Here is a 15,910-nt window from a genome sequence, read left to right as displayed (position 1 = left end):
ACTTGTTGGTATAAAGATTTAAGGGCTGGGGCTGTAGCTCAGGGACAGAGCGCTGCCTAGCACATGTGAATTACTGGGCAACACTAACTTGCTTCCTGGTGTCTGTGGCTTGTTCTCTGGGTGCAGGGTCCTGGGAGCAGGCACTGAGGCATTTGTACTTAGATAAGCCCTTCAGGGGATCCTGAGTCATGGAAAAGGCAGAGACCCTTGTACTGGAAATGGGCTTGATACATTTATCCTCACCTTGTTTTTGTTGAAGGAGGGAAATATTTTCAAAGGAAATCTCTGTCTTATTTTTTGCTACAGTCTCAGTATCCAGTACAAAGCATGGAAAAGTGTTGGTCTCAGTACAGGGAAAGGACGGTAGAGGAGCTGAGGAGAGCACGGGAGACAGTTTCTAGACAATGTTACATATTCATGTTGCTCACAAGAGAAATGTTTTTTCTTTCTTTTCTGTTTTTTTAAAGCACTTATTCTCAAAGTTAAGGGATTTAAAATTCACCTAGAATGTTTTTAGACATACAGTACTGTCCTCATTCCCAGACCCCATAAAAGGTAAGCCCAGAGTGTTACCAAGGAGTTACATGTGCACACTCAGGAGATGCAGGCTGTAGCGTCCCTAGAAACCACCTGATTCATTTTTTCACCCGACCTTTTTGGTATGATTGACCAGTGACATGGAACCCGCAAACCACACAGCTGTTTCAGAATTCCTTCTCCTGGGACTGACAGAGGACCCAGCCCTGCAGCCCCTTGTCTTCAGCCTGTTCCTGTCCATGTACCTGGTCACCATCCTGGGGAACCTGCTCATCATCCTGGCCGTCAGCTCTGACCCCCACCTCCACACCCCCATGTACTTCTTCCTCTCCAACCTGTCCCTCACTGACATCTGTATAAGCACAACCACCATCCCCAAGACGCTGGTGAACATCCAAGCACACACTCAGAGCATCACCTACACTGGCTGCCTCTCCCAGCTCTGCTTTGTCTTGATCTTTGGTGGCTTAGAAAATTGTCTGCTCGCAGTGATGGCCTATGACCGCTATGTGGCCATTTGTCACCCTCTGAGGTATATGGTCATCATGAACCCCTGCCTCTGTGTCCTGCTGGTTCTACTCTGCCTGCTGGTCACTACTGTGAACGCCCTTCTGCACACTCTGATGGTGCTGCGGCTGTCCTTCTGCACAGCCCTGGAGATCCCCCACTTCTTCTGTGAACTGACTCAAGTCATCACACTCTCCTGTTCTGACACCCTCATCAACAACTTGCTGGTGTTTTGGGGAACAAGCCTATTCGCTGGTGTCCCTCTCTCTGGGATTATTTTCTCTTATGCTCGAATTGTCTCCTCTATTTTGAGGATCCCATCAGTGGGTGGAAGGTATAAAGCCTTTTCCACCTGTGGGTCTCACCTCTCGGTTGTGTCCTTATTCTATGGGACAGGATTTGGTGTGTACATGAGTTCTGCAGTAAGTGACTCTTCCGTTAAGAATGTAGTGGCTTCTATGATGTACATGGTGGTCCCTCAAATGCTGAACCCCTTCATCTACAGCTTGAGGAACAGGGAAATGAAGCGAGCCCTGGGCAGCCTCTTCACTGGGTCACCCTCTTCTCTGTGACTTTATCATCTGCTGTGAGCTGTGTTCTCTACCAGGAGATCAGCTGACAGAGTACTGGTGAGCTAGAATGCCTGGTCCTCCCTCCCCACACCTTCCACAATGGCTGTGATGGTCGCCTAAATACATGTCAACCTGGGCTCTGATCTGACTTGGCATTTGCCCAGCTCTGTGACATAGGATAGTGATTTTCATCTCTATGCTCCATCCCATTGCTCTGCTTCCAGAATTCATCTGATCAAACACTCTATGCTTAAGAGCTACTGCTACCCTGTGCCTCAACACAGAAGGACATTAAAAATAAAAGATGGCATCCTCCACTTCCATATCACCCAGATTAATGATAGTTGTCACTGGTGTTAATCAGTGTCACCTAGCATTTCTATATGTCTGTACCCATGATTTTTTAAAGCTATTCTATTCATATGCTCTGGAATAATTATCCATAACCTGAATGACAAAGAGGACATTCAAAAATAGGAGTTCTATTTTAACCCTTACCATCCTCACTTATCAGCAGAAGCCTGGCCCTCTCAGGCATGTCCTTCTAACAGGTTTCTTCTCTGAAGACCTAATTGTGGAGTCAGCACACATGTCGTGTACCCACCTCTGAGCCTATTCATCACATGCATTGCCAAGTCCCTCACTGCTGTCTACAGTACACACCTTAATTTCCTTAGCTCAACTAGGATAGCCACGAATCTCAACGCTAGTCTGCATCAATGAAAACAAATCTTTATTATTTAATTCAATTAAACACCTTACAACTGGCAGAATTTTTCCAGGAATTCTCCTTTCTATCAATATTTCTCCCTATAAATACCCCATTCATATCCACACCACTGCCCCTAAAAATTTCAGCCCCCTTGACTACCATGGTAGGCTTTACCATCACAGTACAAGTGAATCTATTAACAAATATTATTCAAAATTCCCTTAATTACAACCATGTTAAGATAGTTTTCAGTTCCTATACACTGACCATCACCCCACCTCAATTTACTTTTAGTCCAAAATCAGCATCAACTCTATTACATCTAATTTGATTAGGAAAAACACCCTTGAGATCTATTGCCTACACTCAAATTACAGTTTCAACTATCAACTCTAAACATAAAAGACCAATCAAAGTATATTTTTGAGCATTCCTCCCATCCATCATTTTAATCCTAGGAATTATTCTTTAATTCCCACAGGTGTTTTCAATTATAAGAAAAATGCTACCAAGCATGGGTTGATTGGCTACAATCATCAATCAACTTCCATAACTATATAAAGCTGTGATAACTGTAGACTTCATGAATTAAACCAAGCTCATCTCTATCAAACATAATCCAATGTTCTAAATTCTTAAACTGAATAACATCTCCCAGATCATCATATACATTCATAAGAGAACCAATAATAATACTATTAAACGTTCTATCAATGAAGCACTTCAAATCATAATAGAACCTCAAGTCTCAGGATATTCTTCTGTAGTGATAGCTGTATTATACCCAAACATTATTGCAGCCCCTAAATAAATATTTTTTAAAAACTATTAACCCCAAGAAAAATCCACCAAACTATTTTACAATCCCATATCCAATTCCTCCACTAATAATTAAACCTAGTCCACCATAAATGTGGCTCTTTTGAAGAAAATTCTATAAGACCTTGCTACCCTGTGCCCTGACACAGAAGGACATTAAAAATAAAAGATTGCATCCTCCACTTCCATGCCTCTGGGATTAATAATTGTTGTCACTGGTGTTAATCAGTGTCACCTAGCATTTACATGTCTAAATTATACTTAATAAAATTATAACAATTATACTTAATAAAAATGCAGCATATGATATTATTTGTATATGGAATTTAACCATAACTAATAACATGAAAATCATCATTGTTATTGTACTACAGAAACCATAATGACCCAAATCAGCAAAACCAACCCTTTAATTAAAATAATGAAATGCTCACTCATTGGCCTTCTAACCTTATCCAATATCTCAGCATGGGGAAACTTTGGATCCCTTTAAGGCATATCCCTAATCATCTAAATTCTTACTGGACCTTTCCTACCTATACACTATACACCACGCACCATAACAGCATTTTCTTCTGTTGTACATGTCTGTGGGAGAGGTTCACTACTACCCATGACTAATGCCTTATATGCATGTCAATGGTGCCTCTCTGTTCTTCTCTATTCTGCTAATTCCTTCATGTAGGCAGAGGTCCTTATAGTGGATCCTGTACCTCTATTGAAACATGAAATTTTAGAATTCTACTCCTCTTTGCAGTCATAGCAACAACATTCATAGGCTGTGTCTTGCCACAAGGACCAATATCCTTCTGAGGGGTAAGGTAATGAATAATCTCCTCTCAGCGATCCCTTGTGTCATTACTAATCTAGTAGAATGAATTTGAGGTGGATTTTCTGTTGACAAAGTGACTCTGATTTTTGCACTTCATCTCCCCATTTTTTCCTTCCAGCTGTTGTAATAGTTCACCTGCTATTTCTACACAGAGTCTGACACTCCATCAAGACGTAACAACAGACTCAGCTAAAACACCATTTCACTCTTACTACACAATTAGATATATTAGGGTTATTATTATTTTTTATTATATTCTTAATAACTATAGTACACTTCTCCCATGACTTACTAGGAGACTCAGGCAACTGTATCCTTGCCAACCCTCTAAATATCCCACCTCAGATCAAACCAGAATGATATTTTAAATTCTTACTTCTAAAATTCATTCCTAACAAATTAGGTGGGGTTCATGCACTAGTGTTCTCAGTTTTTATTCTAGCACTGTCTCCCTGCTCCAACTATCCAACCAGTGAAACATAATATTTCAACCCCTCAAACAATGTCTTTTCTGAGTATGACTAGCTGACTTACTTACATTCACATGAATTGGTGGTGAACCACTTGAACACCCTTTAATTATTATTGGCAGACTACCATCGATCCTCTTGTTCTCTACTATTTTCTTGATCATACCTACAATTAGCTTACTTGAAAACCAGCTCTTTCAATGAAGAGCCCTAGGAGGATAAAGAATACTTTGGTCTTGTAAGCCAAAAACAGAGTACTAATCTCCCCAGGTTTTATTCTGTTTTAACAAAAAATTTCTGGATCTGTTTCAGAAGAAGGAAATTTGTAGAAGGTGGATAGGGCAAGGTAAGGTTGAATCAAGGCCAATGTCATCCCTATAATCCTGTTCCCATTTTTAGGGCCACATGGGCTGCATCCCCCTGGTTGACCTCCTGGGAGGGAAATGCACTGACCTTCCACACTTGGTTAAGGAATAAATGAGGCATTCCCTGGGAAACTGTGTCCTTATGGGGTCATGTTAGCATCCACCCTACCCAGCTTCATTATTTACAAAATGCACATCATTAGATCATTGTCATTGTTTGGGATGTGTTCTGATATTAGACATCATCAGTAAAGCCACTGTTAGTTTTGAAAGGAAAAAAAAAACCCTAATCCTAATATCCTGAGGCCATAAAGGAACTATGGTTCATTACATTGAATTCGGTGTAGATTCAGAGATTAAGGTATCTCTGAGCCCTACATGAGGTGGCATCTTCCAAGGACTTGATGTACTCTGAGTCCCCAGATGGTAACATAAGAAGCAGGCATCACATGTGGACATGATACCAGAGGCAGTAATGAGAGTCCCTTTCTCTGGGTCCATTGTCCACTGGAGTAGAATTATAAGCTAAATTGTACAACTTTCCTTGACCAAATTTGAGACATAAGGTGCTTATCAAATTTAAGCATATTTTCTCATCCATCTACAATGTTCATCTTACATAACAAGAACATGGAATTTGCCAAGTCTGAGTTTCCTGCCAAGCCTCTTGTATTGAGCCAATATTTCAATTTCCTCAAATCGAACAGCTATTAACCTGTGATGGCATGCATTTCCCAGTGTCCTGGGATGTTGCTAGTCCTGAAGGTTCACAGGCTGCCTGAACACTGAAGTTGGGAGGTTGTGTCATTATCATCATAGTATTCAGTTTGGGATACGTTAACGTGTTGCTGTGGTTTTTCTTTTTTCCCCAACACCTTGCATATTCTATCTTTTCACTCATTCTTCTTATCTCTTGACAGAAAATAAGCACAATCCCTCCACTTAAAGTTTTGACTGAATCTGCAGGTGGTGATTAGGAAGTCTGTCTCATCAAAGCAGCAGGTGTCGGTGTAGGTGCATATCAGGGTACAGAATGAACACTGATGCAGCTGTGTCTCTATGGCATGCTGATTTTAGATCTTTTGGATATATACTAAGGAGTGGGATAGCTGGGTCTTATGGTGGTTCCATTTCTAGTTTGATGAGGAATCTCCATACTACTTTCAAGAGTGATTGTATTAATTTGCAGTCCCACCAACAATAATGAGAGTACTGTTCCCCCAAGTCCTCACTGATACTTCATAATTATTTGTATTCTTGAGAATTGCTATTCTGCCTGGATCTCAATGTAGTTTTGATTTACATTTCTCTAATTGCTAAAGATATTGAATACTTTTTCATATACTTCTTGGCCGTCTGTATTTCTTCTTTTGTTTACTTTTTTCCCCATTTTTAAATGGGTTATTTGATTTTTTTTCCATTTATGATTTTTGAGTTTTTAAATTTATTCTAGATGTTAATGCCTCATCTGAGGATCAGGTGGAAAATATCTTTTCCCATTCTGTAGACTCTCTAAGCTTTTGTTTGTTTGCTTAGTTGAGGTAAGTTCTTGCTGGGGGGGGAGATTTTTAACATTATTTTAAACATTTTTAACATGATTGGATGCTGTGTTTATAAAATGTGATGATAAACTAAGGAATTATTGAAGTCCTTAATTATAAGAAGTTTCAAAGTGAGCAGAAATGTTCTGAGTATACGGACACATCAGCACTGTGCTACTTTTTGATGATTTTGTATTTAACACTTTAATTAAAATTTTCTACTTCAACTCAAAAATTTTCCAAAATATTGCAACAAGATTCAAAAAAATATTTATGGACTTAAGTTCTTATGGAATTATAATCATGAATTTATTTTTGTATCCATATTTTTGTCAATCAACATTGAGTAGAATCAATACAATCATTAGGGACAATATGCTGGGATACAGTATGATAATCTGTGCAATCATAAAAAATAAAAATTAAGGTTCATTCCACATCCATGTGACATTGGTAAAGACACTTCCTGGATGTTTGTATTTTCATGACATCTTAGTTAATATAATTACATTCTTTTTTTAAAAAAAAAAGAGAGTGAGAGAGGGGAGAGAGAGAGAGTGAGAGAGGGGAGAGAGAGAGAGAGAGAGAGAGAGAGAGAGAGAGAGAGAGAGAATTTTTTAATATTTATTTATTTATTTTTTAGTTCTTGGCAGACACAACATCTTTGTTGGTATGTGGTGCTGAGGATCGAACCCCAGGCCGCACGCATGCAAGGCGAGCGCGCTACCGCTTGAGCCACATCCCCAGCCCCAATATAATTACATTCTTTATGCCCACAAATATAAAGCATATGGCTGCATCTACAACAGGAATCAGTGTTCCTGGTATTAGTAACTATACTGGAAAACATTGAGTTTTGAAGGCTAGATCCATAAAACAGAGACAATCAGAAAAAAAAAAATTGTGGAGAACTGAGTTGTGTCCATGTGACCTCTGGGGTCAGAAAATCAGCCATTCCAAATTTCTATTTTCTATCCTCTTGGTCTTTAAACATATGCACTCCTGGGATCTGAATGATTGTAAAATTACTGGTCTAACGAGGAGCTTTGGATCTTGAGCCCCAGGGAAATAAAGAGCATAGGAGTCAGCCCATGACCACCTCACTCAACAGACCTGTTTCATCGGGACACAGTGACTGGGCCTCTTCCCAGAGACGACTCCTCAGGAACAGGACCCTGTTGACTCATTTAGTTTCTCTGCATTTCCTGAGGACAAGTCTTCTATAGTTAATATCTGGCACAATATCATGAACCCCTGTCTGTGTGTCCTGCTGATTCTACTCTCCCTGCTCATCAGCTCTGTGAATGCTCTGAGATGCTGAAACCATTCCTCTTGAAGCCAACCAGGTAATACAGAGTGGCTTAGGAAATGCTTTGGAATTGAAAGCAAGTATGTCACTAGAATTTCGTCCTTGGAAACAGTTGCGGGGGGGATAAGCAAAATGGGAGGGAGGAACAGGGTCCCCCGCCTTTCTTGTGAGCTGTCTACAAGAAGTCCCCATTCTGCGTGAAGTTCATCTTGAACTCTTTACAGCAATGATGATGTTTTAACATATTCTGAGATTCACTTGGATATTGTACAGCTGTTGAGAAGTTAATTTGTGAGTGTACTAATTGGTAGGGCTGCCCTAGCCAAGTACCAGAGATAGGGTGGCATAAAAGCAGAATTTCATTTTCATACAGTTCTGAATTCTAGAAATAAAAGACCATTTGTCTGCAGGTGTGTTTTTTTTAAGTGTGTTTCTGCTTTTGCCCATACATTTCCTTGTTACCCAATATTTCTTTCAGATTTCTCAACAACATGAACACTAGAAACTATACAGCTGTTTCAGAATTCCTTCTCCTGGGACTGACAGATGACCCAGCCCTGCAGCCCCTCATCTTCAGCCTGTTCCTGTCCATGTACCTGGTCACCATCCTGGGGAACCTGCTCATCATCCTGGCCGTCAGCTCTGACCCCCACCTCCACACCCCCATGTACTTCTTCCTCTCCAACCTGTCCTTCAATGACATCTGTTTAAGCACCACCACCGTCCCCAAGATGCTGGTGAACATCCAAGCACAGAATCAGCACATCTCCTACACAGGCTGCCTCTCCCAGGTCTGCTTTGTCTTGATTTTTATTGTTTTAGAAAATTGTCTCCTAACAGTGATGGCCTATGACCGCTATGTGGCCATTTGTTACCCACTGAGGTACAGTGTCATCATGAGCCCCTGCCTGTGTGTCCTGCTGATTCTACTCTCCCTGCTCATCAGCTCTGTGAATGCCCTCCTCCACACTCTGATGGTGCTGAGACTCTCCTTCTGCACAGCCCTGAAGTTCCCCCACTTCTTCTGTGAACTTGCTCAGGTCATCAAACTGGCCTGTTCTGACACCCTCATCAATAACCTCCTGGTCTATCTGGTCACTGGTCTCCTTGCTGTTACTTCCATCTCTGGGATCATTTTCTCTTACACTCACATTGTGTCTTCTGTCTTGAGGATGCCATCATCAGGAGGAAAGTATAAAGCCTTTTCCACCTGTGGGTCTCACCTGTCGGTTGTCTTCTTGTTCTACGGGACAGGTTTTGGAGTGTACATCAGCTCTGCAGTGACTGACTCCCCCAGAAATTCTGCAGTGGCCTCAGTGATGTACACTGTGGTCTCTCAAATGTTGAACCCCTTTATCTACAGCCTGAGGAACAGGGACATGAAGGGGGCCTTGAGGAAGCTCATAGGAAGGAGAGCTCCTCTTCTAGGATGTATTGTCTGACTTGGATTTGGGCTTCCGGATCCGGTGAGTCCCAGTGACAGATCTCTTGGTTCAACGGAATACCTTATTCTTCCATCACTACATTGTTCTTAAAGAATGAGACAAAATAATGACCATGTGCATTTTAAATTGGCTTGAAACCTGAGTATGATTTTTATTTAACTTGAGATATTTGACACATAATTCAAGTTCTTTAAGTAATTTTCTTTGCTTGGGCTTCAGAGAAGCAGAAACTGAAGCCGTGTTTCTCGTGTCACCAAACTGTGCTCTCGTGCACTCTCTGAGAAAGGCAAACTCTGGACAACGAGACCGAAGGATTTGGAAAACCTCCTCACCTCTGGGGAGGAAGGGGGAACAACAGCCCCAGGGAGAAAGGAGGACAATGGGTCCTGGGGAGAGGAGGAAAGCAACAGTCACTGAACTTCACAAATTTCCCATGACTTCCACAAGTTTTCCTGACTGTCCAACTGACACATGCTACTGTTATTGTCTTTAGTGATGAAGTCACACTAAACATTTTGCTAAGATGAACTCTCACTAGACCCTATAAAAATCAGACCCCTCTTGTAACCCGGTGCCGTTTTCTTCCCTGGAAACGTACCCCTGCACTGTGTAATGAAGAACGCCTTTCTGATCTGTTGTGGTCCGTCCCTCTTTCTGCTGGGTTTGCTTCCAGAGACTCTCTTCACCTGATCCCGTGTTAGGGCACACGTGCCCATCTCACAGGGGGACCTCCTGTAAGCCCAAGAACTGAATTCCCCTGATCCATTAGGGGGGAAATGAAGCAATTCCTGGGAAGCTGTATCCTTCTGCTGTCGCATTATCATCCACCCCCGAGTATCACTGTAACATCTACATCATTAGATTATCTTAGAGATTTCAGATGATTTCGCAATGTTGGAGTTTTGTCTGTGAATATTCCATCAGTTCTTCAAGAAAAGGAAAACCTGACTCTAGCGCACCAGGTAACAGGGTGCACTTGATGCCTTGACTATATCCTTTGTGGCTGTGAAACTTACATGTTCTTTTGTCTTTTCCCTAAACTTCTTCTCCCTGACCTTCTTTTCCCCGATATCCTCTGATATTCTTTACCCTCAACTTTTCCTTTCTGATCCTCTTTTTTCCCTGATCTTCTCCTTCCCGATCTCTCCTCCCTAATCTCATTTTCTCTGAATCCCCTCTATAAAAGCCCCCTTTTCCTGTGGATGGACAGAATCACAGCCTATGGGACAGGAGGCCCCTGTGTTTCTCCTTTGTTAGCAAAGCACTGATTTACCCCCTTTGACTCAAAACCTTGTCCTTGTTAATGGATTGGCATCTGGGACAAGGACCCAGCTTTGGGCAATAAATTTGACAACCCAGATGGGACTCAAGAGCAGCACGCCCCCACTCCAGCTTTCTTGGGCCGGCCTGGCTCTCCAAGGAAACCTGCTTCCATGCTGAGGATTCATGGTGCTGGTGAGTTTGTTGAGTGCCTACTGCTGGAGAAATTGGGAGATGGTGTGAGGTGCCTCACACTGAACCAGAGGGACCCTCCCAGCAGCCGTGGAAGCTCCTTTTGTTTCAGGGCACTCCTGCCTTCTCTCCCTGAACTGCACAAGTTGCCCCATCACTTTCTCTACTTTGAGAAAAAGGAAACTGAACTCAGGCCAGTCGAAACACCCTGGGCCATTTGGTAATTCCCCAGGTGTGCACGCCGAGACCCTTGACTCCATACCCCTAGTTTCTCCTTGTAGGAACATCTGGTCCCTCTTTCTGGGGATATCTCTGGTGTCAATGGTGTAGGAGTCACCAGTAAGTGGCACTTGAGAACCTAGGGATATGTACTCCTTCTGATGTGTTCTGGGTCTCCTCTGTTTGTTGGCCGTGGGCTTGGGAATTCCTCTGCTGTCTGTTTTGTTTGTATCTGCTTTTGAGACCTAGCTGGTACTGCATTGACTCCATGAATGGTCTCTTGGCTGGGGAAGTTCTTGGCTGGTCGATTTAAAGGTTCCTATCTGTCAGCCATGGTTTGGGGGCTTCTCTCTGGTGGTTTCTCTGTTTCTTTTTCTATGATTTTGCAATTGAAATTGTTCTGTCAGAGATAAAGAGAGTTGAAGAAAGGGCCATCTGTAAGATAGTGTTTTTTACTGTAATGATCTGGCTTTTAAATAGCTTTCTAGATTATTATACAATCTTGCAGTTGGAGTTGGTCTATCAGAGGTAAAATAAGTGAGAGAAATTTGTTCAATCAAGTCCATCTGTTTTAAAGGTTCCTGTCTGTCAGCCCTGGTTTCGTGATCCTCTATTGTTTGGGGTTTTGTTGTTGTTGTTGTTGTTGTTTGTTTTTTTGTCTGATACTGTCCCTTTAAGACATGAGCCATGCTACATTAATCTTACTAGTCTCTTGAGCAGAGAGATTTTGGCTGCATGGGCCACCTATAGGGATAAGCATAAAGGAAACATGGTTTGCTGTAGCACCATCTGGACTTTGAATGGTTTTTCTGAATTATTATACAATCTTGGGGTTGAAGTTGGTCTTCAGGGATAAAGTATGTGAAAGGGATTCTGTCTGTACAGGCATTGATACAGTTGTGTGATACGTGGTCTGAATGTCAGGAACTAAGTTGAAGGTGCCAAAAGGCACTGCCTCTGGTGGGCAAGGACAGCAGGACATGAGAAGAAAGGGTTGAAGAAATTTAAATCTTTCAACCCAGAGCTGGCACTTCCCGCTCTGTTTCTCAGCCTGGCCCCAGGAAGCTGCAGATCATCTCACTGTGATCAAGGACACCAGCCCTAAACTGGGGGCAGGGGGGACTCAGCTGTCTGGGCTGTAAAAAAAAAAATGATTTAAAAGAACCTGGCCTCTACCTGCCTTCCAGCCACTTTTGCCCGTGGAAGGTGGAGGCTGCTGGTCACAAAGGATATGGTACTAGGTTCCAGCACTGTCAGATCATGACATGGGGATACGAATGGTCTCCCCTTCTAAGATCAGACAAGAGACCCTATTTGGCCATGGGATATTCATCACTGGGGCAAAGCAATTCTTGCTGTAATAGTATCCCATCAAACTGAATGCCTGCAGAATTAATAACTGCACCCAGAAAAGATAAAGACAGAAATTAAGGCCCACCTGTTTATAATAGGCAGCCTCTACAAAGAGATGTTCCAGGGAGCTTAAAGATAAGGGTGGAAAGGGCCTCCTCCAGGGCACAGCATTATGCTTAGTATAAGAAAAAGGCCTTGAAGGAGCCTCTGGGTACAGGTGACAGTGGGAAAACTCATTTAAAGTTAAGGCACTGTGATAAGGATAATGTGATAAGGATAATGGAGACAGGTCAGGCTCAAAAACTATCCTGTGCTCCAACCCCTTAAATGTAACCTGGGGGAAAAAGATTAAGGCACAGTTTTTTTACATGCTGGCTTGTCCAAAATCTGTTGTGTAAATAATGCACAGATAAAATTCATAAGGTCTGTTTCCAAATGTGAATTTTAAAAAGGGTCTTAAACTAGAAAAGATTAAAAAAAAGTTATAGGTATGGAAATATATTTTAGTATGGAAATTAGAAGTTTAAAGATTCTGGATGAGAAATTATTTTGTCTGGTAATGTTCTTAGGATAAAGTCCAAGATGGAAGTGGGAAAAACTAAGGATGCAAAGAAGTTTTGAAAGTTTAAGTCGCAGAAGGTTTGAAGAAGGAAAATCTCAAAAAGTTTGTGTTTGTGATTAAATTAGCTATAATTAGCACAGACAGTTAAGGTTATTTGAACATTAATGGACTGATATGAAGCAAAGTCTGAAATGTTGTTCTGCTCTTATCTATTGAGATAATTTTCTTGTATTTTTTAGGTTTTATTACTATGAAAAACTAAGTCTTAAAGGAATTAGAGTTTGCACCTGATTTAAAGTCTTAAATGATTTCTTTGTGGCTGGTTAAACAACTGTTATTTAGATTATAACAATATAGTTGACACCCTAAATATATGCAAGTAGGTATATGTATGCATCCGAGAACTATATCTGTCTAAGCTTTGGTTAAGTGTTATGTAAAATTTTATAAAATGAAAGTTTATGTAAGTTTACTAGTAAGATAACCAATAAGTGCTCTCTTATTGTATTTGACATAGAAAGGCCACACTGTCATTTGAAGACCTGTCTTATATATGTTTGCTTTGGTTAAGTCAGTTTCTGATAATTAACACTGTTTGCTAAAAGTTACAAGAGATTTAAGGCTACCATTTGATTTTGTTAATCCATGCAGACCTGTGATTATTGTTATAAGTACACTCTGAATTCCAAATTATACTTTAATTATAAGAGATTTAAGGCTATGCTTTCATTTCTGTTAACCCAAACAGACCTGTGATTATAATTATTGTACACTCTGGATTCTAAATTGTGCTTTAAAAGTTAAGCTTAGTTAAATGTAAAGCTCAGAGAACACTTTGCCAAGTTGGGGTTCTCCAAACCAAAATTAGGTGTAGCTTTTAAAGTCTGGAAATAACAAATTTGGTTGGTATTTATTTGTGCATTTGATGTTTTAGAGCTGGATAAAGTAACCTGTTGTCAATAATTTATATATACAATTTTATTACTCTTCACACTGAAATTGGAATTTAAATGTATTTTTGCAAGTATTAAGAAAAGTCTGATCTGTTTAAAGGTGATATTGTAAAGCCTGGAAACATTCTGCCACTTTTTACACAAAAAAAGAAAGTTAAAACCTCTTTTAGCCTTTGACTCAAGTTTCAAGTGTAATGTTATATTGTGTTCTTTGTGAAGAGCTCCACCTTACCTTAAAGCTCTGCCTCCTACTTTATTTCATGTTAGAATGGCTCCCAAACAGGCTAGACTTCAGTTCATTTAAAGTTGTATTTAAAAGATTGATTTTATTGTAAAGATTACTGTAATCTCAAACAGGAAATATAATATATAACTAAGTCAAGGTTCAAGATTATAAAAGTCATTTTTCTTGGTTCATAGCTATTACAAAAAAAAGAATGTTTTTGCTCTGTTAATTTTATTTTGTATTTTCCTTGTGAACATTGTAACTGTTGTCTGTTAGTGATTTTCAAAACTAATTTAAAATTTAAAAAACCTGGGTTAATTTGAGAAAATAAGCCATTAGATATCATGTAATGCTGACTTCCAGTACTAATACTAACCCCAATTAAATGAAAGTTGTATCTGTAAAGCTATAGATATTGATGTTAAAATTTGTTACTCCTCTTTAAGACTGTGAAACTGGCTTTCTGGGTGTTTAAAACTAAAAACCTGGAGACCGAAGTCAAGGAAGTAAAAGGGCCAAGGAAAAAGCAGTCAATATTTTTGCCCTTGCCCTCTAAGGTTAGTTGGAACCCGGAGGACAATGGGACTCCTCTCAGGGCCCTGCAACCCTAGTGAGTCCCCCAATCAGTGGATCAGGGAGATTGAGAGGACCCCAGAAGACAGGAAGCCAACCAGTGCACATTCTATGCAGAGAAGGGTCACTGAAGATGGACATTGCTGGCCAATGGCACCACTGGTAGAGGAAAGCTAAAGGATCCAGGAAGCTTCCCACAGGTCCCCAGGTGTGACCTCTTAGGAATCTCAGCTGACTTTTAAGAATAGATAGGAACAAGGTCAGTTTTGACCAATCTGCTCTTAGACACCTGGGAGGAGAGTGTAGCCTAAAAGCACAGTCCTACATGAACATTCAACAGGAAAAATATTGGGTTTTTAAAATTTGTTTGTTTTATGTAACTCAATATGTTCACTTGTATCAGCCCTACCAAAGTGAGAAAGCTGGCGGCGATAAAGAAAGGGTTCTTGGGTGAGAGTGTCTAAAAAATAACGACCACAAGAGTTGCAAATTTTTCCTGAGTTAATTTGAGTCTGATTTTGTAGACCTACAAATCTTCCTAATCTCTTACATTGATGATCTTTTTTCACTGATAAGATTATGAGTTACTGTCCCCATGGTTTTCAGAGACTGGCTGAAATGCTAATTGTTTTGTTCTAATTGTTTATACAAAAACAGCTTTGCTGTCTTTATTGATGTCTTAGCATGATCCCTGTCCTATGTGTAGGCCTTGTCCAGTCACCTGCCATCTGCCACTGTGGACCTCTGGACTTCTCTGATGCTGAATGCCCTTAACTGTCCAAAACCCACCTAACTGAGAACAAGACTTTGGGTTACTTCTCCCAACTTTACCCCCTTTCAGCAGGAAGTAGCTTGTAGATGTCGTCGCCCACTTTCCATAGAAATGGAATGCAGAAATTGACAGAGGAGGAAATATGATATGTCAAGAGCTTTGTAATGTTTTGAACAACCAATTAAAAAAAACAATCCTCAGCCAGAAAAAAAAAAGAAATTGACAGAGGGGAATTTTTCCCAAACGTCTTTTCCCTAAACTTCTCCTCCCCAATCTTTTCCCTGATTTTCTCCTTCCTGATCTCTCCTTCCTAATCTCATTTTCTCTGAACAGCTCTATAAAAGTTCCCTGTTACTGCTGATGAGTAGAATAGTAGCCTTTGGGACAGGAGTCTCCCGTGTTTCTCCTTTGCTACCAAAGCAATAAACCTTCTTTTTCCTTGTTCTCAAAAGTGTGTCCTTGTTAATGGATTGGCACTGGGGACAAGGACCAAGCTTTTGGCAACACATGGAGACAGTAAAGAGAATTCTCTCTTCCAGCACAGCCCAGGCCTCTGAAGCCATTGAAATAAAAGGTGGCTCTTCTGGTTTGAGTGTATTAATACTAGAGTTTCTTTTTCTTACTAGGACTGAGGACACATTAACTGATGATTTTCTAAAATATCCCAATGATGTCAGAACACTGATATCAT

General features: G+C 40.7%; 2 protein-coding genes across 2 annotated transcripts; both read left to right on the top strand.

Annotated features, from left to right (window-relative positions):
- Nucleotides 1–677: 677 nt before the first annotated feature.
- LOC308645921 (olfactory receptor 7G2-like) lies at nt 678–1,616 on the top strand (the record flags this gene model as incomplete). Its single annotated transcript, XM_081288378.1, has 1 exon — nt 678–1,616. The coding sequence occupies one exon, from the start codon at nt 678–680 to the stop codon at nt 1,614–1,616; it is 939 nt and encodes a 312-aa protein (XP_081144504.1).
- A 6,539-nt stretch (nt 1,617–8,155) lies between these two features.
- On the top strand, nt 8,156–9,106 carry LOC308645738 (olfactory receptor 7G2-like; the record flags this gene model as incomplete). Its single annotated transcript, XM_081288151.1, has 1 exon — nt 8,156–9,106. One exon carries the CDS (start codon nt 8,156–8,158, stop codon nt 9,104–9,106), a length of 951 nt encoding a protein of 316 aa, XP_081144277.1.
- Between the last annotated feature and the right edge of the window lie 6,804 nt (nt 9,107–15,910).

This window comes from Spermophilus citellus (assembly GCF_964194105.1).
Source record: "Spermophilus citellus genome assembly, chromosome: 3".
NCBI classification, from domain to species: domain Eukaryota; kingdom Metazoa; phylum Chordata; class Mammalia; order Rodentia; family Sciuridae; genus Spermophilus; species Spermophilus citellus.
The sequence above is the reverse complement of the archived record's forward strand: the minus strand, read 5'-3'. Positions and strand labels throughout refer to the sequence as shown.